This window comes from Hyla sarda, chromosome 3 (assembly GCF_029499605.1).
Source record: "Hyla sarda isolate aHylSar1 chromosome 3, aHylSar1.hap1, whole genome shotgun sequence".
NCBI lineage: Eukaryota > Metazoa > Chordata > Amphibia > Anura > Hylidae > Hyla > Hyla sarda.
This window is the reverse complement of record NC_079191.1, coordinates 219320960-219345499: the sequence shown is the minus strand read 5'-3', so window position 1 is coordinate 219345499 and position 24540 is coordinate 219320960. Positions and strand designations below refer to the sequence as shown.

The 24540-nt window shown below is 40.0% G+C and overlaps 1 protein-coding gene across 3 annotated transcripts in view; it reads left to right on the top strand.

Annotated features, from left to right (window-relative positions):
- Positions 1 to 23888, top strand: part of MAP3K7 (mitogen-activated protein kinase kinase kinase 7) — a 72352-nt gene extending 48464 nt beyond the window's left edge. Inside the window, exons 10-17 of one of the 3 annotated variants that reach the window (XM_056566125.1) lie at positions 3233 to 3360; positions 5965 to 6124; positions 9786 to 9866; positions 15158 to 15225; positions 17316 to 17427; positions 21652 to 21713; positions 22157 to 22272; positions 23012 to 23888. In XM_056566125.1, coding sequence (XP_056422100.1) covers positions 3233 to 3360; positions 5965 to 6124; positions 9786 to 9866; positions 15158 to 15225; positions 17316 to 17427; positions 21652 to 21713; positions 22157 to 22272; positions 23012 to 23192 — 908 coding nt within the window. In that variant the 3' untranslated portion in view covers positions 23193 to 23888. Of the gene's footprint in view, positions 1 to 3232; positions 3361 to 5964; positions 6125 to 9785; positions 9867 to 11063; positions 14691 to 15157; positions 15226 to 17315; positions 17428 to 21651; positions 21714 to 22156; positions 22273 to 23011 lie in introns of those variants that run through there. The other 2 variants (XM_056566126.1, XM_056566127.1) reach the window with 2 other exon arrangements.
- Positions 23889 to 24540: the final 652 nt, after the last annotated feature.

The following is a 24540-nucleotide window of genomic DNA, read 5'->3' as shown; positions in this document are numbered from 1 at the left end:
TTTTTGGTCACTTTTTATATCATGAAAAAATGAATAGAAAGTGATCAACAAGTCCGATCAATATAAAAAGGGTACCGCTAAAAACTTCAGATCACGGCGCAAAAAATGAGCCCTCATACCGCCCCATATGCGTTAAAATAAAAAAGTTATAGGGGTCAGAAGATGACAATTTTAAACGTATACATTTTCCTGCATGTAGTTATGATTTTTTTTCAGAAGTCCGACAAAATCAAACCTATATAAGTAGGGTATCATTTTAATCGTATGGACCTACAGAATAGAGTGTGTCATTTTTACCGAAAAATTTACTTCATAGAAACAGAAGCCCCCAAAAGTTACAAAATGGCACTTTTTTTTTCAATTTTGTCTCACAATTATTTTTTTTTCCCGTTTCGCCGTAGATTTTTGGGTAAAATAACTGATGTCATTACAAAGTAGAATTGGTGGCGCAAAAAATAAGCCATCATTTGGATTTTTAGGTGTAAAATTGAAAGGGTTATGATTTTTTTAAATGTAAGGAGGAAAAAATGAAAGTGCAAAAACGGAAAACCCCGATCCTTAAGGGGTTAAACGAAAATCATAATTTTGCAAATTTGGGGGAGGTTTCGTTTTGGCACTTTACGGTAAATAATACATGTTTTCTTTATTCTCTGGGTCAACGATTAAAATGATACCCATGTTTACATACATTTCTATTATTGTACTGCTTTTATAAAATCCCAAACTTTTTTTTTTTTACAAAATCAGTATGTTTTAAAATTGCCCTATCTTGACCACCTCTAACTTGACCACCTCTAACATAACTTTTTCATATTCAGGGATGTGTGAGGGCTCATTTTTTGATCTATGATCTGAAGTCTTTTGATTAAATTTTTTTGCAGTCTGATGTGCCAAAAAAGCAGAAATTTTGGCTTTTTTTATTTTAATTTTTTTATGCCATTTGCCGTAGGGGATCATTAAAGGGGTAGTCCAGTGGTGAAAAATGTATCCCCTATCCTAAGGATAGGGGATAAGTTTGAGATCGCGGGGGTCCGACCGCTGGGGCCCCCTGCAATCTCTCTGTACAGGGCCCCGGCTCTCCGGCCAAATAGCGGGTGTCGACCCCCGCACGAAGCAGCGGCCGACACGTCCCCTCAATACAACTCTATGGCAGAGCCGGAGATTGCCTAAGGCAGCGCTCCGGCTCTGCCATAGAGTTGTATTGAGGGGGCGTGTTGGCCGCCGCTTCGTGCGGAGGTCGACACACCCCCTTCCCGCGGGCTGTCAGGGCTCCGTACAGGAGATCGCAGGGGGCCCCAGCGGTCGGACCCCCCGCGATCTCAAACTTATCCCTTATCCTTAGGATAGGGGGATAAGTTGTTCACCACTGGACTACTCCTTTAACGTTATATTTTTATAGTTCGGACATTTACGCACACTTTTATTTTACACTTTTTTAGTTTCCATAGGGGACTAGTTATAGCAATCATTAGATTGCTAATACTTATCAGTGCTATGCATAGGGCATAGCACTGATCAGTATTATCGGCTATCTTCTGCTCTGGTCTGCTGGAAGGCAGATCAGTGCAGAAGATCCCGGGAGACGGACGGAGGCAGATGAGGCGACCTCTCTCCGCCATCCTGGCTGATCTGATCCCCACGGCAGTGCCGTGGGCGATCAAATCAGCCATTGTAAGTGCCGCACATGCCGTGATCTGTATTGATCACAGCACCTCATGGGGATAATGGCAGACATCAGCGCGATCCCTGATGTCCGCCATTACCGGCAGGTCAGCGACTGCTGACAGCCACCGGGAATAAAGCGAGCGCAGCTCCTGTGCTTGTATCACAGCCGCGCCGTAAATGTACGGTGCTGTGAGCTAAGAGTCGCTATGCAGCACCGTACATTTACGGTGCATGTCCTTAAGGGGTTAAAGGGGTTTCCGGGGCTATACCTCACAGCCCTATCAGTCAGCAGTATGTGCAGCTGTGCATGGCACTGCAGCTTACAATTATTCAGTTCAGTGGAGCTCTTCTACTAGGCACAGCTTCAATAATATAATAAAGCATATAATTAACACATTATATACAGTAGTAGGCTAAAAAATGGTCTTACCTGATATATTCATTCTTTAACATGAAGCAATCTCTAAAACACAACCCTCATAAGGGCTCATGTTGGGCATTAATTGCTTGTGCCACAGTGCAGCTTGGAAGGGCCACACGTTGTGCAAAATAGTTGGCACCTTTGATTTGCCATCATGGCATTGCACCATCCACTAGACTCGTTAGTTTATTTTAAGTGGCTATGTGTAGTGGCACGTTTACAACTCAGAGCTGAAAATGTAACAATTCAAGCACATCTAGAAGTCTCTTGTTGAAATTCAAAGTGAATCTGTGGAGCATAAACCGTAGATTATTTGCTTTTAGATCATGTTGGCCTTGTTTGACAAGGCTACAAAGAGCATAAAATGCTGCAGTCAAATAGGGTGTCCGCAGTATTAAGAGTTAATTCCCTTTTAAAGGAGAATCTAGTGCATCTCTCTACCGTGTGAATTACAAGGATTCTGGGTAACGTAGGATGTGCGCAAGACCCATGCAGCTGCATCTGAGTGAAGTGTAGTACACCGCTCATTAGAGCCATTCACATGAAGTATAAATGAACTGGTGCCAGAAAGTTAAACAGATTTGTAAATGACCTCTATTAAAAAATCTTAATCCTTTTGGTACTTTTTAGCAGCTGTATGCTACAGAGGAAATTCTTTTACTTTTTGAATTTCTTTTTTGTGTTGTCCACAGTGCTCTCTTCTGATATCTCTGTCCATGTCAGGAACTGTCCAGAGCAGCATAGGTTTGCTATGGGGGACATCAGGTGTCAGCAGAGAGCACTGTGGACAGCACAAAAAAGAAATTCAAACAGAAAAGAATTTCCTCAGTAGCAAACAGCTGCTAAAAAGTACTGAAAGGATTAAGATTTTTTAATATAAGTAATTTACAAATCTGTTTAATTTTCTGGCACCAGTTCATAAAAAAAAAAAAAAATATATATATATATATATATATATATATATATATATATATATATATATATATATATATATATATATATATATATTATATATATATTATATATATATATATATATAATATTATATATAGTTTTCCACCGGAGTAACCCTTTAAGTACATATATCATGACTATTAGAAATTATATTGTAATAGATTAACAAATGACCTCTGTTTTCTCCAACAGGATCTTGCATTGACATTACTTCTACAAATACCAGCAATAAAAGTGATGATATCCAAGCTAGTGCCGATGATACAATCAAACGGATAGAGTCAAAATTGGCGCATTTGAAAAACCAGTCAAAGCAGGGAGTAAGTAGATGTGAAAGCATCTGATTCTGTATCAAACTGTGTAATTTTTGTTAAAACGCCATTTTGGGTCTCCATACTAGAAACTTTGCGGGATCAGTATAGGGTTTTACTACTCCTCTACTTCTCCCTACTAATTCTGCAAGGATTTGTGGTTGTAACCCTTATTTTCTATATTTTAAAGTTTTTTGCAACTTTTTAATTAGCTATAATTTTTATAGAGAAACTGGAAAATATATACAGCTCACCCTCGTAGTGTTCGGTCTCTACTGCTCATCCAGTCTGGGTGCATGGGAAACGTGGCCGCTCCACGAGGCAGCAATACAGAAAGAGATCACTTGAAAAAATCCATAGTGAAAAACTCCAGCACTTCCAGAGTGGATATTATTCAATATCCGTGGAGGTAAAAAAATATGCATAGAAGGCCGGAAAATACAATAAAAACTGACTCGTATCGTTAGCCTTTGTCAAGGTATGACATAGGTCATGTCATACCTTGACAAAGGCTAACGATACGCGTCGGTTTTTATCGTATTTTCCTGCCTTCTATGCATGTTTTTTTTTACCTCCACAGAGATTGAATAAATTCTATACTTTTTTTTATCCACTCTGGAAGTGCTGGAGTTTTTCACTATGGATTTTTTCAAGTGATCTCTTCCTGTATAATTTTTATAGACCTGCTGCCAGTTAATACACCTTTTAGTTTATACTGAGGGTTTTGATTAGGGATCGACCGATATCGATTTTTTTAGGGCCGATCCCGATAATCTGTCACCTTTCTGGCCGATAGCTGATAACTTATACAGATATTCCGGTATAAGTTATTGGCTATTTCAACCCCCCCCCCCCCGGCGGGGCAGAAGCCGTTGCAGATCAATGATTTAAAGCGGGTGCTTTAAATCAATGAACTGCGGTGGCAGAGACCGCCGCCGCCACCCGCTTCTCTCCCCCTGCCTGTCCTGGGGTCCTGAGTCTAACCACCACAGTTGCCCCATCGCTGCCCACATACCGCCGCCGCTGCCCCATTGCCTCCCCCCATCCTCTGGCCACATGCCGCAGCCCCATCGCCTCCCCCCATCCTCTGCCCACATACCGCCGCCCCATCGCCTCCCCCCATCCCCGGTGTTTACCTGTTCCCGGGGGTCCGCGATCCTTCTGGCTCTGTCGGCGTCCTGCGCTGTCACTGTGCGCACTGACGGTGACGTCGCGTTGGGGACGTCCCTCTTCATTACGCAGTGTAGCGCACAGCAATAGCGCAGGAGCCAGAAGGATCGCGGACCCCCGGGAACAGGTAATTATAACACCAGGGATGGGGGGAGGCGATGGGGCGGCGGCAGTATGTGGGCAGAGGATGAGGGGAGGCAATGGGGCAGCGGCGGCGATGGTAGTCTCCGGCGGGGCATTATCGGCAAGGTAATTGCCGATACCGAGAATGTCCAAAATCGTGATTATCGGCCGATAATATCGGCCAAACCGATAATCGTCGATTACTAGCTTTGATACACTTTAATGAGGTTTTCCAATACTTTTTATTGATGAAACATTCTTATCATAGGTCATTATTATCTGATCAGTGGGGGGGGGAAGACACCTAACACAGTGCCAATCAGCTGTGTGCCAGAGCTGTCACACCCAACTTACACAGTAAACAGGGCTGGAAGCCGATATGTAGTGGCCGTGCTGGGTTACTGCAGATCAGCTCTTACGGTATTTAATTTAGTGGGAGCTGCGCTGCAGTAACCTGGCACCACCAATACTACACAATGCATGAAGCCAACTGTTTCCAGCCATTCATGGTGTATGTACAAGAGCTGCAACTCTGCCAAACAGCCGATCAACAGGGGTGCCAGGTGTCAGCAACCTGCCAATCGGACATTAGTGGTCTGTCCTGTAGATTCAATGTTTAAAGTGGTACTCCACTGGGAATTTTTTATTTTTATTTATTTATTTTTTTAAACTGGTGCCAGAAAGTTAGAGATTTGTAAATTACTTCTATATACAAATTTTAACCCTTCCAGTACTAATCAGCTGCTGTATGTTCCAGAGGAAGTTTTTTTTCTCTTTGAACTTCCTTTCTGTCTGACCACAGTGCTCTCTGCTGACACCTCTGTCCATTTTAGGAACTGTCCAGAGTAGGAGCAAATCCCCATAGCCAACCTATTCCTGCTCCAGACAGTTCCTAAAATGGACAGAGGTGTCAGCAGAGAGCACTGTGGTCGGACAGAAAGGAAATTCAAAAAGAAAAGAACTTCCTGTGTAGAATACAACAGCTGATAAGTACTTGAAGGATTAAGATTTTTAAATAGAAGCAATTTACAAATCTGTTTTAACTTTCTGGCACCAGTTGATTTAAAAAAGTTTTTTCCAGGGGAGTACCCCTTTAATGCCCAGAAAACCATTTAAGCTGTCTTTATGTGTGAGCATGCAATTCTTTAGACAGGTTTTCAGTCTCTAGACATGGGTAAGAATCTTTTTTATTCACTGTTTGCAAACAGACATTGAATATAGTTGGAAATTAGAACTCAAAATATAAATTTATCCTATTTATAATAGAGTTGTTTTTTTGTTTGGTCTTTTATCTTTATCTACTCTACTATTTTCATGCAGGGTGAACCAGGCCGTTTGAGTTTGCCACCTTCTCGAGGTAGCAGTGTAGAAAGCCTGTCAGATACACGAGGGAAGCCCTCTTCAATATTGGGCACATCTGAGAGCAAACGAATGAGTGCAGACATGTCTGAATTGGAAGCAAGGATTTCTGCAAGTACAGGTAAAGAGCATAGAGAACACAAAATTTAGGAATTACTGGCCCTAGCAGACTTCAATCTTGGGGCGACTTTGTTGGCAATATTAATGGCTGTTAATGTGGAAGTGATAGGTAAACCAGTGTAGTATACTGACCCCCAAGGGATGCTTTCAGATTGATGATTGATCTGTAAAATTGAGGTTATGATATTCCCAAAATAATTTATTTTTTGTTTTTTTGAGGTTTCGAGCTGTTGCAGCTCTGTGCACTTAATGCCTATTGTTTTATTACTGGTAGTTAACTTTATCAAGCTATTAATTTTTATCATTCACAATTTGCTTCAGATGCCAAGAACATTTGAGCCTATTATACCCATTGGCACTGTCTGTATTTGAGGCAGGAGGGTGGTGTAGAACAAAATAAAGTATAGCGCACACACGGTGTAATGGAAAAATAAAACATATAGATCCCATAACAGAAGGAAAAAAACATGTCTAAGACACAGAAGTGCTGTTAGGGCAAACAACTACCACTTAAGTGCCATTAATTTGCCATAAAAGATAAAGCCACAGAGAGAAACATTGAGTATAACTGCAGCATAATATTATGATATAAATTCTGCAAAGTTCAATGAAAGGTGAAAATGGCAACAGTGTAAGGCTTAAAATAGGAAGCCGCTGACAAAGAAGAGGCGCTTTACTTCGCACAGAAATGAGTTTTGCTGCACATTTTAAGAAAATTCTGCTATAAGCATTTTATTACATTTTGATGCTTCTACAACATTTTTAACTTAGCACTAAATACAAAAGATTAGTTGTATTTCTACACGAGTGCATTCATCTACTATCTCTATGCAAGTAACCCCATAGTGCATGTTCAAATCCACATATGCAAGACTAAAGGGTTAAACTCAAACCAAATACAATAAACCACCAGTGGGTGGTCAATAGTACCATACATTTCTTTTTTACCAAATGTTTATTAAAAGTAGTTCTTTCTATCTATATTACGAACACAAATTTCTTACACTATAGATTAAAACCTCAGTAGAACTCAGCTATTGGTCAATTATGACAGTATTACTGTACATTCATCGCCTAAGCTAGTGGTCTTGTGACAGTAGTATTAAAGGAGTAGTGTAGAGAAAAGCGTTCCCAGTCCGTTGGGGGAAGGAAAAAAAAAAAACAACTCTCCTTCCAGTGTTCCCCCGTAGCGCTGCTACAGATGTTCGGTCCTCCAGTCTAATCGTCTTCCTCCTTCAGTTATACTGTGCTCAGCCTATCACCGGCCAAGGCGGGACATCGCTGTGGCCAGTAATAGGCTGAGCACGGTGTGACGATCCGTGCACACCGAAGACCGGACTGGAGGACCGAACAGCTGTAGTAGCGCCATGGGGGAACGCAGGAAGGTGAGTTAAAGTTCCTTTTTTTTTGCCTGGGCACAACGGATTGGGAATACTTTTCTCTACACTACTCTAAGTCTGTAGTACACACCAATGTGTTCACTGCTGACCCCGCAAATGACAATATAACACTTAATTTGTACAACCCCACTCCAACAAGTGGTGTGTGTGATGCAGACATGTCATTTTTGTGAACTTAAGGGTGTTCCAACCTCAAAACAGCATGTCTCCTATCCACAATCTGATCCCAGACCCCCAGTCCATGGAGTCGGGGCCCTGCTTAGATCATGAAATGGTCCCAGAGGTTGAACATGGGAATAAAGGATACATCTTTAAGGTACTGGAATACCACTTTCAGACCACAATCTTAGGCGGAATTACAGCAATATCTGACCGCAGTTGGGGTTTTAATCTGTAGAGTAGGCAATTTTTGGTTCAAATAAAGAAGTGACTTCTTTTAGTACACTCTTGGTGAATGGGAAATCTAATGGGGCTGTTGACCATCTAGTTGTGCTTTGTGTTTTGAAATGCATGTTCACAGCAACCAAATCCATAAACCGGTGCAGTTTTTATATCACAACCTGCTGTGTTGATCTGTCACACTTGCACTGATGTTATGCTTCAGCTCTGTCATATCTTTACCATTTATTTTTGTATGCATTCCCAAGATAGGGCATGTATCCTTACAACACTGCAATATGCTATTCCTCTGTTATTGCTCCTCCCCACCTTCTAAGACCCATAAGATTATTTTATTTTTATTTATTTTCATTTAATTTCAGTCAGATGAGGGATAATTTTTTAAAGTGACAAGTTTTACTTTTTACTGTATCGTTTTCATATTACTTTAACATGTATTACAAAGCCAGAGAACACTATTTGTAGGGCAGTATTGAAAGGGAAAAATGCAATTGCACAAATTTGTGTGCCAGTCTCGGGCAAGATTTTTTTTTCTATAGGTCAGTGCAGATCTAGGAATACCAAATTTGTAAAAAAAAAAAAAAAAAAATTAAAAAAAAAAGTGCTTTGCTATGTTTTAACCCACAACTTTTTTTTTATTTATTTTTTCATCTATAGAGCTGCATGATGGCTCATTTTTGACTTGTGATCGGTAGTATTTATTGATACTGCTTTTGCATAAATTTGGCTTTTTAACTTTTTTTTTTCATTTTTTTTTCTGGGATGTGATGACTAGTATTGGAGTTTTTCTGTTTCTATCCTTGGTTGTGGGTCAGGAGTGTACTAGTTAGTCAGACAATTACAGGCACGGTGATACCAAATGGGTTTCACTTTTTTATTGATAGGTTGAGTTGACTTATTAGGAGAGAGTGTTTTTATTTATTTATTTTTTGTTCTTTACTTTGTGGGGGTGCCAATTGGAGTACTAGACCAAAAGCAACTCACTATCTAACTGTTTAGCAACAGTCACTATTGAGCGCTATTGACAGTTCAATGAGCAGTTTTGGAGGGATCTCTTATGTCTTATCAGCCGGTGTCAGCTGCAGTGTACAGGTTGCACCCTGGATTAGGCTCCCATGATACTTCCTCCTCTAACTCTGTATCATGGGTCAGGAAGGGATTAATAAATTGTCATCTGTATGTTACAATTCCCATTTGTTAATGGTGAGTTTCCCTAAAAATGCTGACAGCATTGATGGCATATTTTCCTATACAGCCTGACACCATCCAAAGAGGAATGGTAACATCTAGTTTTCAGTTTATTCGTATATGTCTTGGGGGTAATAACAGAGGAAGTGCACAATGTAGAGTTCTTAGAAATGATGCTCCAGAATTGCTCTGTATACTTTTTCAGACATGTCATAAGAGCTGTCAGGTCTTTGTCCATTTCTTTATTCATAACGTCTCTGTAAATGTGCTGACATTGTTATATGCATCATCCTCCCTCATAAATCTGAACAGCTATTTATCCTTACCATTTCAAGAAAATCTCTTGAAGGATTGTTTTAGCAATTGAACCCCATCCAGTTTATAATCCTGTACTTTTTCAATAGGTACTAAAGCCTATAGCTCAATAAGTCAATATCCAAAAATGTAGATATGAGATGGTTTTAGAAGTCTTCTCACCTTTTGAATTACGTTGTGTGCCCCGGTCTTTTTGTGCATGTTCATGCTTGTCTTTTTACATGTATGTAGCATGCATGGTTGTTTTTCTGCATGCATTTCCATTGTATAACACTGTGCTGTACACTTTCATGCCCTTGTGAACTGTGCCCTGTACCACTTGTAGTTGTTTGCATGTGTATTGTGTATGTGTTTTTGCAGCCTATACCAAGCCTAAACGAGGCCACCGTAAAACTGCTTCATTTGGCAATATTCTGGATGTCCCTGAGATCATCATAACAGGTACTACAGGATGGTAACCTTCTGAGCCAAAGATTAATCACAAAAAAGAGAAATGCTTCTCGCTCCAATTTGGTTGTCTGTACAGTCTTCAACTCTTTTCCATCACAGGGTTGTAGATTGAGTGTCCTATTAAGCACTCGGTAACTATATAAGCACTCACATTTTATGTGCCTTTTGTTATTTAATTTCAAAATATTTTCCCTTTTCTACTTTATTAAAATCAGGCCAAAATATGCAAAATTACTTTCTGTGTTGCTGCTGCTCCAATTTTATGGACCTGGTATTCTGAATAGCATAAGTATTGTTCCTAAGCACAATAATGCACATTTTCAATTCATTTGTATCCCATACAGCAATGCTGTGTGCACCTTGCATATCTTAAAGTGAAACTAACAGCTGATTCACTTGCTTTGTAAGCCCAATACATGGGGTTATAGTAAGGGTGAACCATATTAGAACGAGGTTCAGTTTTGCAGATACCCGATGTATCAGCATCTATTGCCAGGTTCATGCAATGGAGGCGGGACCTGGCATACACAGCCAGAACTACCTTTTCAGCATTCTCCTCACAATTAGGATTACTGTGAAAAGTGACCCCTATATAAAGATAAGACAGGATCTACCAGCTACAACAGATGATGATCACCGCTTCCACCTCCATTCTCTGCACAATCTGTGAGTGTCTTGAAAACTTTCTCACAGCAGCCAATGAGTTGGTCAGCTCCAGACTACGATTTCCTGTAGGCCATATGAGGCTGCTGTGAAGCATAGCTTCTGCTCTGTTACAAGCATTTAAAGATAAGACAAGCATGCCAGGACAGCTGTCTGGGCATGCTGTGAGTTTTGTAATAGCTAGAGGCATTCTGGTTGGGAAACACTGAATTATAAAATAGAAGTAGATTACTAAAATAAAATTTAAAAAAAATTGTATCTGCCTCTAATCAGTAGCAAAACATTTGATACATTCCCTTTTAAAAGTGTACCAGTAGTCAACAAAATCTCTTTATAAAATGTAGATAATACCTTTATATGTATATTTGTAATATACATTGGTTAAAAAATATACATATATTTTTTTTCGTCCCTGCAGCTATTGTCTGTGTGTCTCTGAGGAGTTCAAATACAGGAAATGTGGGTGGACAAGCGGGGCTCTGTGCAGGGAGGACAAGCGGGGCTCTGTGCAGGGAGGACAAGCGGGGCTCTGTGCAGGGAGGACAAGCGGGGCTCTGTGCAGGGAGGACAAGCGGGGCTCTGTGCAGGGAGGACAAGCGGGGCTCTGTGCAGGGAGGACAAGCGGGGCTCTGTGACATGCTTCCGTCTCACACATCAGGATGATTGACAAGCCAGGAGTCTGCACAGAGCAATAGACGCAGAGACAGCATTTTTTCACCCAAAAATATACAAATTTAACCAATGTATATTACAAATATACAAATGTTATCTACATTTATATAAAAAAATTTTGTTTATGAAAGGTACACTTTAAGGGTGCAGGATATACACAACCAGGGTCTCTTCTTCCTTTTGTAAAAAACAGATGTTCAGAAGCTCAGACTTCTCATATTGAACCCAGGGGCTTTGTGGTTTTCCGTTGTTAACCGGTTGCAGACATTCCGTACATAACACTCCTTGATGGGGTAATCTGCGTGGAGTGTTATCTTTAGCGGAGTTGGGATTTGACTGTTTTCCTCTGTATGACTGGTCTTGTTTCAGAAAAGCAAGGGTCATTCCATTTAGGTAACTAATGTAGTTTTTTCAGCAGTTGTAAGCAGATTAGTAATAGCTAAAATGGAAAGGAATACAAAGTTAAAATAGGCCACTAATCTACACCAAATAATGCATTTAACATGTTATGGTTTTGTTTTATGAGTTACTTTACAATTAAAAAACCTTTTGTAGTGATGATTCTATTTTATTACATTTGTGCTGGTTCTTCTTGTGACTGAAACGTAAATTGGAGTGAGAAGCATTTGATGATGATTCTTTAAGCTTCTACTATTAGTGGAATTTAGGAGTGTATAAAATAACATGCATGCCTCTTCTAAAATAAGTGTCCCCGCTAACCATGCTAATTGATTGTCCTCGCCTTCTCTTCCTTGGTCGGGGACTTTATGTTGTCGCTTGTGTTTTATTTTGCTCCCTCCCTAATAATTATGACTTCATTTCTCATGCCATTCCAGCGTGTGAACAAGTGCCGCTGTATTGACTGAAGAATGATAAATATTTCTGCCACCACATTTAATTCTTGCTAATATTAGATCAGTGTTGTTGCCGGGGGTGATTCACTTGCTCAATAAGTAATAGCCGTGATGGTGTAATTGCTGTAATTAGTTAGAATGACGACATCCTTTAAATGCCAATAAAACCAAAAGGTGGAAGTGAAATCAATTTACTGTAAAATTCTTTTACTCTGGTGCTCAGGATCCCAGGAATCACAGTAATAGCGAGGAAAAAAAAATCTCACATAAACACCAGCTTTTTTTGTGTTAAAATTGTGTATTTTAGTACCTGCAACTTTGATGACACCACAAAAAAATTAAACACACTTTTACGCAAGTCCCTTTTTTAGTCAGGGAAAAGTTAGTCTGTACGGGAAAATAAAAACACCACTTTGTATGTTGTAGTGGGCATGCGGCTTTTACATTAATATAAATATGATAAAACACAAAAAGAAAAAAAAAATACACAAATACATTGTTGTGCATTGCATAACCCCCATGTTGACCTACAACAAAAACCTATTGTTAAAGGGCTTTTACCATGATTCATTTTCCACAGCAAACCTAATATTGTAAGGTTGAATCAAAATAATTGTCCTCACAATAATGTAGACATGACCTTATTTCCTTCTCTCTGACTTTTTATTTATTTATTTTTAATCCATTCCCCTTTTTAATATGGGAATCCATGGTGGGCAGAGCCTCTAATTGTCACATGGTTTGCTGTGAACGTCATCTTCCAGCAGTCATTAGTGCAGATGCTCATTTCCGTGCTGCTACAGCGTACAGTGATATTATAGTAAATAATATCCCTCCACTTCCTGTTAAGGGAATGAAGTGTTACAGACTGTAATATAGTATTATTATTATATAAGGTTACCTTATCCTGGCCAGTGAATATTTAGCCAGACTCCCTCATACAGAAGTATGTAAGTGAACTGTGTGCAGTGTATCCACTGTATATGCTGCAAACCAATTGGCTGCATATTCACTGTGTGAGGAAAACTGAGCATGCCTGACCAGAGGAGAACACAGCTTTCAGGATCTATACTATGGAAACAAGCAAAGAAAAAGATTATCCAGCCTATATCGGTAGTACTGTCAAAAATGACTGATTTCTGATAATTACTTGTATATGCTAATATACTTCATTTCACATGCATTAGCTTAGATCTTTTTGTCTTCATGGTAAAACTCCTTTAGGGTACGTTCACGTTCATCAAATCTGCGCGGGATCATGTACGTATGAACGTACCCTTAACAAAATAGTTTTCCTAAAGCCAACCTTAGAATGTTCAGTTTAAAATAAATGTAAATAAAGTGTGATCAATCGGGGTCTGGTTGCGGAGACCACCACCAATAGCTAAGCACTTCTTCCTGCTAGTTCTAGTGAAGTGCCTCTCTGCAGGATACAGATTCTATAGAAAATCTATGGCACCTGTCTTCTGCAGCAGGTAGACACTGGGATAGAAGTACCTAGCTGAGCATTGATCCCTAACTGTTCCAGCAATATGTTGGAGTATTTGGCACCCAAACCCAGAGGAACTTTTGACGTGGTTTTGTAAACAACAATGACACTAAGATTCCTTACATTTAAATAAAAATTTGGTGCTGCTTTTATAACCATCTATAGAACTAATTGTATTCATTGGGTTGACATACCTTTAGTGGACAATACAGTAAGTAACTTGCTATTTTAGTTTCCATTGGAACATACCAGACTTAGGACAGGTCTGCTATCTCTGCCTGACAGAATGGACATTGTCTGCCTTAGAAGTCTGTCTATAGCATGGCATGATGGGTGGTGGGTTGTGAACAATTATTCTTTTTTTACACACTTGTGGTGGTGGATTTTAGTTTGTGTGTGTATGTGTGTGTGTTTGCATTTCATGACTTCTCTCAAGAACTTTTTTTTTCCATCCTAAAGCTGGTTCCCTTGTGTTTTAGTCTCCAGTCTTAGCAAATCCACAAAACTGTCATCCGTGAAAAACTGCATCTATTATTGGCCGGAGTGATCCTGTCCTGCTTTGGTTTAGAAAAGGTGTCAATAGGTGTTAGCTGGACCTAGTCTGTGTATTTTGGTGGATAAATGGCTACCTTATACTTCTGGTTACTGTAAAGGCAAATTTGTGAACTTGTATGTATCATTTCACTTTGGTTAGTTTACTGGTATTGACTATTTATTGCCATGTACTGTATACACGAGGCTGCACTGCTAGTACAGTGGGCTGGCTCTTACAGCAACTGTTCATTCGGTAATGAATTGCTACTATGAAATGTTATGTAATTCAGGATGGTGAAGCAAGAATTTCAGGCATTTTTTTCAGCTGTTGCTTCAAGCAATCTCAGGGTTTTCTTCTGGTCAACTGATCTCCTGTGTTAATACACAATCCAAACATTACGTATTCCCTAGTCATGAAACACAAGTGACCTTGGTAATTGACACATTTTCTCTATACAGACCTTTCTATTCTTGTTGTCCTGGGCATACGTAGATGTTGTCACATTGTGTCAGAGCAGAAAGAATAATTGCAATGAATTTACTGTTTGCAGGGATGGATCTGAGCAGTTTAGGATGGGAGCGGCAGAGAGCAAGTGCTTAAAGGTTATTTTCTGCAGCCTGTTTTTTTTCCAGAGATCTTTAAGAAGCGAGACATGTGTTTATCATGTACCCACTAAGGTGGCCATTGGAAATCAGAACTAAGGTACTAAAGTTCCTAGCAGGCTTATTAGGTCAGCATTCCTGCTGTAAGAACAGAATAATGTAAGGCCCTGGAAATAGATGCCGTCATCAGCCCAGGACAGCATTCAGCCTATGAAATGACATGGCAGAAGATGGTGAAGGACAGATCTGCTAAACGTGTGATAGGAGTGGTCATTGTCTTGGTATATACTTTCTGCTGAACAGTACTTCTCGAGTTAAAATATCGCAGCTGTCTCTCACTCCCTGTGTGGATCCTTTTCTGTCTGTCTGCCTATGGACTTGTACAAATACCAAGCTCCCACATTTGTGTCCCGTCACTTCTACTTAGGAACAGAGTTTGGTAAATTCTTTCTTGTTTTGATATTCAGCAGGCAACGGGCAGCTGAGGCGCAGATCTGTGCAGGACCTCAGTATTGTTGGAACAGAATCCAATCAGGTAAGTAGCCACCTCTATAAGAAGAATTTCTGTTCTGTACAAGATCTGGTTGTTCCTTATGTGACTGATGGGGAACTAGCCTTGGTTACACTAGACCCTAAAGCAGGTGTCCCCTGAGGTACATGGCTCCTAAGTCTTGTGAAAAAAATCTGGACAATTTATTTTTTGACACTTGTTTTTATTATTATTATTTTTTATTATTATTATTTGTTTACCTGCATTTTCAGAAAAATACATGGCATTTTCTCGGACATATGTGGATAGTTTAAATAGGCTTAAAGAAGTATTCTCTACCCTGTCTTTTGGTCAAAGGGGGCCAACTGTTTGGACTCTAAATGATCACAGGATGTGAAAGAAGGGGGTTCCCAGGTAGGAATCCTCCTGTGACTGAGAATAGTAGCGGCAGAATGGCACTTTGTATCAGCTGACTTTTCTGGGGCAATCTGTGGCCAGATGTTTTCCTTACAGCAACTCTATGCCAAAAAAGTTTGTATGTTCTAAATTTGTGGTTTTACCATATTGCTGAGGTGAGGGTACTCCTGGGCATCTTATCCCCCATTTCTACAGATTACCCCTTTAAATGGAAGTTTGGAAATCCCAGGACTCTTGCTACAGCTAGTCACCGCACCAAACCAAACAAAGTAACTAGGGAGAAGGGCCTTAGAAATAGATGACAAAGAGCCCGATGGTGACTCAGGCTGAGTTCCAAAGATCCTGTGTGCAGATGGGACATCACTGCAGCACTCTACCAGTCTGGGCTTTATGACAGAGAAGTCTCTTCTTAGTAAAAGATACACGAATGTCCACCTAAAATTTGCAACAAAAAAAGGCACCTAAATAAGGAGATAAGTACTGGAAGGATTGGCACCAGATGATTGAAAAAAAATATTGTTTTCCACCAGAGTACCCCTTTAGCTATTTTTGTTAGGAAGACAGATTTTGTATATTGTTATGGAGCTTCCTGGCAGAAAAGACTTGAGTTTTTAAACAAAATATTGGTGTAAGGCTGGGTTCACACTACGTTTTCTCCCATACGGGAGCGCATACGGCAGGGGGGAGCTAAAAGCTCGCGCTCCCGTATGTCACCGTATGCGCTCCCGTATGTCATTCATTTCAATGAGCCGGCCGGAGTGAAACGTTCGGTCCGGTCGGCTCATTTTTGCGCCGTATGCGCTTTTACTACCGGACCTAAAACCGTGGTTGACCACAGTTTTAGGTCCGGTTGTAAAAGCGCATACGGCGCAAAAATGAGCCGACCGGACCGAACGTTTCACTCCGGCCGGCTCATTGAAATGAATGACATACGGGAGCGCGAGCTTTTAGCTCCCCCCTGCCGTATGCGCTCCCGTATGGGAGAAAACGTAGTGTGAACCCAGCCTAAGGTGGACATTCACGTTACAGCTAAAGTAGTTTGGTAAATATTGCTTTTTGGTAAAATGTTTTGACAATGCTTGACAATATGGTTTGTTGACTGTTTCCTAAACTGTTTTTAGGAAAGTATAAACATCAAAATAGGGACAAGCTACAAAAGGTTAATACAAACACATTTACATACTTTGTTAAATGTCCCAAACCAACATTTGATAAAAACAAGAAAGGAGAGGAGTTGAGGCACTTTGGATGCAGAAGATGCTGATGGTAGCAATGACAGGTGATAAATGGTATACAGGTTACGTCACAGAAATAAAAACTGGTCACGCCCCCTGATGAGCGTATGCGAATTGTACCTTGGGGTTTCTGGTGGTTGTCTCTGACAGGGTACATGGCAGGTATGTTCATACTACTTTATCATTGTAGAATTTGCATAGTATCTTTTATCTGCTTTTGCCCAGTTTTACAGTTACACTGTTACTATTATTTCATATTTCTGTGACGTAACCTGTATACCATTTATCACCTGTCATTGCTACCACCTCATATACTCTTTTCTTATTGTTTTTATCAAATGTTTGTTTTTGATATTTAATAAAGTATGTTCATGTGTTTTTATTAACCTTTTGGTAGCTGGTCCTTATTTTGGTTTTCATAGTATGATTTGGCCCAGTTCACGGCATTGTCATTGACAGTATTTCTTTGTGTATTTTGTTTAGGAAAGTAGAAATAGCAGCAGATCCTCAAGTCCTAGTGTGAGGATGATAACTACCTCAGGACCAACCCCCGACAAGCCAGCACGTGGTATTCCACTGGTTACTGATGATTCAGGTAATAAGTTCCTTTATTTTGCAGTTCACATTAACTAAAATTGCTTTAGGAAGAAAAAATACCTATTGTAATTTCCACAGTTATGGTAAATTTAAGGTTCAATAAGTAAAACTTTTTCAGGAAGCATGACATTTATAGTAAATGGAGTTTGAAGCAAAAGATAAGTTAAGGATAAAGGGTCTGCACTATGTATGGAATGGGATCGACTTAAAACTCCATAAATGTCCAGAAATGCACACAGCATTGAGAGTTCTCTGAAGTTTCCCATCTTTTTTTTTATACAAGAGGACAGTGGTCAGCATATGGAATTACTACTAAGCCCCTTAAGGACTTTTTGCACTTTTGTTTTTTCCTCCTTACCTTTTTAAAAGTCATAACCCAATTTTCCACCTAAAAATCCATATGATGGCTTATTTTTTTGCGCCACCAATTCTACTTTGTAATAACCTAATTTTGAAACCCCTAGAAGCATTTTAACCTAAAATCTATGGTGAAACCCCCAAAAAAGTGACAAAATTGGGGGGAACTTTTGGGGGGCTTCCATTTCTACGCAGTGCATTTTTCGGTAAAAAGTCTGTAGGTCCATATGATTTAAATGATACCCTACTTATATAGGTTTATTTTTTGTCTGTCTTCAGGAAAAAAATCATTACTACATGCAGGAAAATTTTATACGTTTAAAAATGTCCTCTTCTGGCCCCTATAACTTTTATTTTTCTGCATATGTGGGTGTATGAAGGCTAATTTTTTGGGCCGTGGTCTGAAGTTTTTAGCGGTACAATTTTTGTTTTGATCGCTTTTTATTCATTTTTTTTGTATGGTATAAAAAGTGACCAAAAATACAGTTTTTTTACATGCACACCATTGACCGTGAGGTTTAATTAACGTTATATTTTTATAGTTCGGACATTTATGCACGCGGCGATACCATATGTTAAAATTTATTTTTTACATTGTTAATTTTTTTTTTTTTTTTTTAATGGGAAAAGGCTTAAATCACATTTATTAACACTTTACGTTCACTTATTTATATTTATATATATATATATATATATAATATATATATATATATATATATATATATATATATATATATATATATATATAATATATTTGCAATGTTATTTTCAATGTTATAGCCCCCATAAGGGACTATAACATTGCACACACTGATTTCCTACACTGATCACTGCTATGCAATCGCATAACATTGATCAGTTATTGCCGCTCAAATGCTCATGCCTGGATTTCCAGCGCGGAGCAGTCATTCGGCAATTGGACAGCAAGAAGGCAGGTAGACACCCTCCTCGTGTCCGTACAGCTGATCGGGAACACTGCGGTAAGCGCTGTCCTGATCAGCCTGACTGAGCAGCTGGGAGCACTTTCATTTCAGACGTGGCAATCAACCTTGGTGGAGACCAAATTAACTGTTTGGGAACAGAACAGAGCCACCTAGAGGCCGTGTTTTCAATCACATTAAAAACCTATAAAGGTTGAGAATTTTAACAGCAAGTAAATAGCAAAATGTCTTATAATAACATAAGGAACAATATATTAAAAGTTTTTTTAAGTTTGGTGACAGGTACTCTTCACCCCCTTGGGGACCGAGCTCATTTTGACCTTAAAGTGTACCCGTCAGATCCAACAAAAAAAACTAAAAAAAAAAATATATATCACTCAGTACCTAATCCTGACCATGTACATCTAATTTTTATGTGTCTAGCACCTTTATTTATTTTTTTATTACACTCAATTTAGCTCACTAGTCTGAATTCCTCTCAAAGGGAGGGGGCGTGGCCTCACAGTGCAGGTCTCCGCCCCCTCCCTCAGTATGTCTCCTCACATCTCCTCTAGCATTAGCAAAACTACAACTCCTAGCTTTTCCTCACTGACAGTAGCGGGACACAAGCTGACAGTGTAAGGGTGTAGTGTTACTCTTTATTTAGGGTTGGTGTAGTGTAGTGTTTTTTTTTTTTTTTAGGGTACATTCACATGGGTGGGGGTTTACAGTGAGATTCCCGCTGGGAGTTTGAACTAGAGCAGAAAATTTGCCGCATCTCAAACTTGAAGCGGGGAAACTTGCTGTAAACCCCCGCCCATGTGAATGTACCCTGTACATTCACATGGGAGGGGGGCAAAACTACAACTCCCAGCATGCACTGACAGACCGTGTATGCTGAGAGTTGTAGTTATGAAACAGCTAGACGCACACTGGTTGGGATTGGGAAACACTGAGTTAGTTAGGAAACAGACAGTGGTGGTAGTCTGTCACCTAAGTCTGTTTCCCAACCAATGTGCCTCCAGCTTTTTGCAAAACTACAACTCCTAGCATGCATGGTCTGTCAGTGCATGCTGGGAGTTATAGTTTTGCAACAGCAGGAGGCACAGGGGTTGGGAAACAGCAGGAGGCACAGGGGTTGGGAAACAGAAAAGGTTTCCCAATCAGTGTGCCTCCAGTTGTTGCATTACTACAACTCCCAACGTGCCCAGACAGCCGAAGGGCATGTTGGGAGTTGTAGTTATGCAACAACTGGAGGAGAACAGTTTGGAGACCCCTATGTAGTGGTCTCCAAACTATAGCCCTCCAGATGTTGCAAAACTTCAACTCCAAGCATGCTGGGAGTTGTAGTTCTGCAACATCTGAAGGGCCAGATGTTGCCGAACTACAACTCCCAACATGCCTGGACAGTCTCAGCATGCTTTGAATTGACATCTAGAGCGCTACAGTTTGGACACCACTGTATAGTGGTCTCCAAACAGTCCCCTTCCAGATGTTGCAAAACTACAACTCCCAGCATGCCCAGACAGTCCAGACATGCTGGGAGTTGTAGTTATGCAACATCTGAAGGGCCAGATGTTGCAGAACTACAACTCCCAGCATGCCTGAATAGTCTGGGCATGCTGAGAGGTGTAGTTTTTGCAACATGTGGAAGGGCTGTACAGTGGTCTCCAAACTGTGGCCCTGCAGATGTTTCAAAAAGTACAGCTCTCAACATTCCCAGACAGCCTTTGGAGTTGCCTGCTGGGAGTTGTAATTTTGAAACTCCTAGAAGCAGCAGTGAAGATCACTTTACAGCGATCTTCACTGCTGCCTCTGATGCTGCGGCTGCCTCCACTTGCCTGCCAGTCCTCCCCTGCTCCACTCGCCGGTCCTCGGTCCCCGCCTGCCACCGGTCCCTGCGTGCCCAAGGTACCTGCCGCCATCTTCCTCGCTCTGTCCCGGCTTCCAGGGCCGGGCAGAGCGGGGGAAATGAACTTTAACCCCCGCCCCAGCTGCTATTGATCGGTCAGCCTAACCGACCAATGGCAGGGGATAGTAGGAGGTGGCACCCCTGCCACCTCGCTCCTATCCTTTTAGGATGATCGGGGCTGTCATTGGCAGCTCCGATCATTCCTATTTTCCGGGCTATCTGGTCACCGATCAGCCCGGAATCGCCTCAAATCGTCGATCTGATTGGGGATTTGGGGTAATCGCCGGCAAGGGGGGTTCTCAGGACCCCTCAAGGCATTGTCACTGGATGCCTGCTGAATGATTTCAGCAGGCATCCCGCTCTGGTCTCTGCTCGGTGCACGCAGAAATTCCCACGGGCGTACAGGTATGCCCTTGGTCCTTAAGCACCAGGGCGAAAGGGCATACCCATACGCCATTGGCCCTCAAGAGGTTAAAGGGAATGTGTCACCACAAAATGAATTTTTTTTTTTTTTTTATCATTTTAAAAAGTTGCTCATTGTTGTTGTTCAGTGCTCATTGTTTTCATATGTTCTCTAGAGAGAACTTTTCAGCAGTCTTCTCGTATTCTGACATGCAGTGTCAGATGTATATACATAAGAAAAATCTACCACTCACAATAGTTGATGGTCAAATCTAACCTATTCTACCTCCCTGCAAGCTAAACCCTGCACAGATCATAAAGCATGCCTAGAAAACTCTCCTATAGAGTCACCTCCAAAATAATATTTCCATGATCCATGTGGCTTTTACAAAAGCATCTGTCTTAAAGATGTTATCAGAGCAGATGCCCAGTTATAATGGCACCCTGATAATTTCAAAAATTGTGATGAAAACTTTTACAATGGGGAAAAAAAAAACTTATTGGAGAGAGAAACCTCCAGAAAAAAATGTTTAGTCTCTCTTTTGGATCACCTATATAAAGGTGTTTATATTAAAGTGTATTTTGTTTTATTTGTAGATACATAATCCATATTATCTACTTTATATTCCAGATACCAATGGCTCAGATAACTCTATACCAATGGCTTACCTTACTCTGGATCACCAGTTACAAGTTAGTACAAGGATTCTTACATGTATGTTACACGTGTTCCTTCATATACTGTCAATTAATCTCTTTAGAATACCTCTTTAAAGCTTTAGTGTTGTTTATGTAAACTTTTGGCATGTCATCCAGACATGTTTAGCTCTTATCGGGTCTCTGCCATGAGACTTGGGGCCATCATTGGTAATAGCTAGCTGAAGTGCTCTTACGAACAATTGCAGGCCCTGTGCGATCTGAACTTGTCAAAAGTTAATATAAATAACACTTTTAACACCTTGCTAATACTTTTGTTCTTATAAATTCATCCCTGCTGTAAAACAATAGCAGCTGAAAGATGGTGTGTGTATATAATTTGTTATAGTTATAATTTTCCAAATTACATGTGATGTGTCCACATTAGTTGCGAAGAACCTGTTTGATCTTGACGTAATTTTTCTTTTTCTTCCACCCAGCCTCTAGCACCCTGTCCAAACTCCAAAGAATCTATGGCTGTGTTTGAACAGCACTGCAAAATGGCACAGGAATACATGAAAGTGCAAACAGAGATAGCATTATTACTGCAGCGAAAGTAAGTGCATGTATCAGGGGTGGGGAGCGGGAAAGGTTAGGATAGTGTGCAGATATGTGCATCTTTACATTACAATGATAGGTGCTTATGTCAAAGAAGAGGCACAGAGACTTGGCACTGCTGCCGGTGTGGAGTAATGAATCAGGCTCAGATCGTGCAGATCTGTTGTGGCTTAGTTCAACTGAAGGTGTCTATAAAAAGTGGTGCTCTACACCAAGAATATGCACAAAAACACACTCTTAAATGCACGTAGATAAGAAATAATGGGTAGCTCTCACCAGAGTCTTTATGGTAAAAGGAACCTTCTTTTATTCAGAGTGCACATAATAAAACCTAAAAGGCAGGGGAACCCGGACGCCAGTAACGTTAAGGTTACAGCGGTTTCATACATCACACATACTTCATCAAACCACTTCAATGATAGTTCCATCCACACCTGAGAGCAGGTCCAACTATGATGTGATTTGCTGCCTTTGAATTTAAACCTGAATGAGAATAAACAGTAGAAACGAAGGCTCCCTTCTAAGCAACAATTCTACAAAAATGATATATGCATAAAGATGATAAATTACAAAGAGGAAAAGTAAATTAGACTTGTAAAGCACTGCGGACTCTGTGCATATTTTTTCCCCACACTGTAGATAGAAGTCAGCATGAGGTAGAGTGCATTACTGAACTACATGTATTGTGTATTGAGCTTCTATACAAAATTATGTTTATGTTTGGCATTATTTTGTAGGCAAGAACTTATAGCAGAACTTGACCAGGATGAAAAAGACCAACAGAATACATCTCGTCTGGTACAGGAGCACAAAAAGCTTTTAGATGAAAACAAAAGCCTTTCAACATATTATCAGCAATGCAAGAAACAGCTGGATGTCATCCGAAGCCAGCAACAGAAACGGCAAGGAACGTCCTGATCTAGATCCGTTACCAGATGACCTCTGGCTACTGTGCAATTAAAGACAATGTGCAAACTTTCCTTTGTAACTTTCAGCATGAAAATGGATATATTCATTGGATCAGCACATGACACTGCTGGATGAAATACAGCCATTAAGGGATTGATGTGAACTATTGGTGTATGCATGTTTCATGCCTGTGGAAGGTCCTAATACGTTATATATGAATAGTTTGATTAATCTTTTATATGTAATGCTGAACTTTGCTTCTTAAAGAATGTCAAAGACCCTGCTTTTCAAAGAATTTATTTTTTGGTAACAAAATGCATTTTAGTCTGCTCTCTAATAAGATTTCCAGTTCTACCGGTTGTCCCTTTTTAAGCAGTTTCACATATTCTATGTCTTATTGTATTCCTGTAGTTCAGTAATTTTATGTTTTACTATCCGTGTGCGGAGAAAAGAAATGTGGGGGCGGTGAACAATGAATGAAATAAAGCAGGTTTGTTAAAAAAAAGAAAGAAAAAATAAGCTACATCCACATTCAATAAGTGACTCCATGCTCTCCCTTCAGTCTGAACTTAATTAAAGTACAGTAAAGGAACGTCATGCTGGTAAGATAATCATTCCCATCTTCTTGGGTCATGGGGTATTTGTACTTTAATTATTGAACGTCTAGGAGAACATTCTACTCATAAAGATCATAAATGGAACAAAGTCTGTGCAAGTAAATTACTTACTCATCATAATTAATGCAGTTATTCATAGGCCGTAGATTGTAGTCATGAAAATGATTAGTTAACTCTCTAAAGTGAATGGGGACCTTTACACTGACTAGGTGAATTGTTTTCCTGATTCTTCATAAGGCATATTTTACACTAATAGTGCTTTCGTGAGTGCTAAGTCTGATTCAGATTCCTATGCAGTATTTTAAGGGGATTTGGAGCTGACCTTTGACATGACCATGGGCCCTCTTTTTCATAAGCTATTCTTGGTGGATTTACAGGTATGTAGGGTCTTAGCCCCTTAAGGACTGAGCGATTTCACTTTTTAGCATTTTCGTTTTTTCCTCCTTGCCTTTAAAAAAATCATAACCCTTTCAATTTTGCACCTAAAAATCTGTATTATGGCTTATTTTTGCACCACCAATTCTACTTTACAGTGACATTAGTAATTTTACCGAAAAATCCACGGTGAAACGGAAAAAAAATGCATTGTGCGACAAACTTGAAGAGAAAATGCCATTTTGTAAATTTTGGGGGCTTCCGTTTCTACGCAGTACATTTTTCGGTAAAAATTACACCTTATCTTTATTCTGTAGGTCCATACGATTGTATGGGTTTGATTTTGTATTACTTCAGAAAAAAAT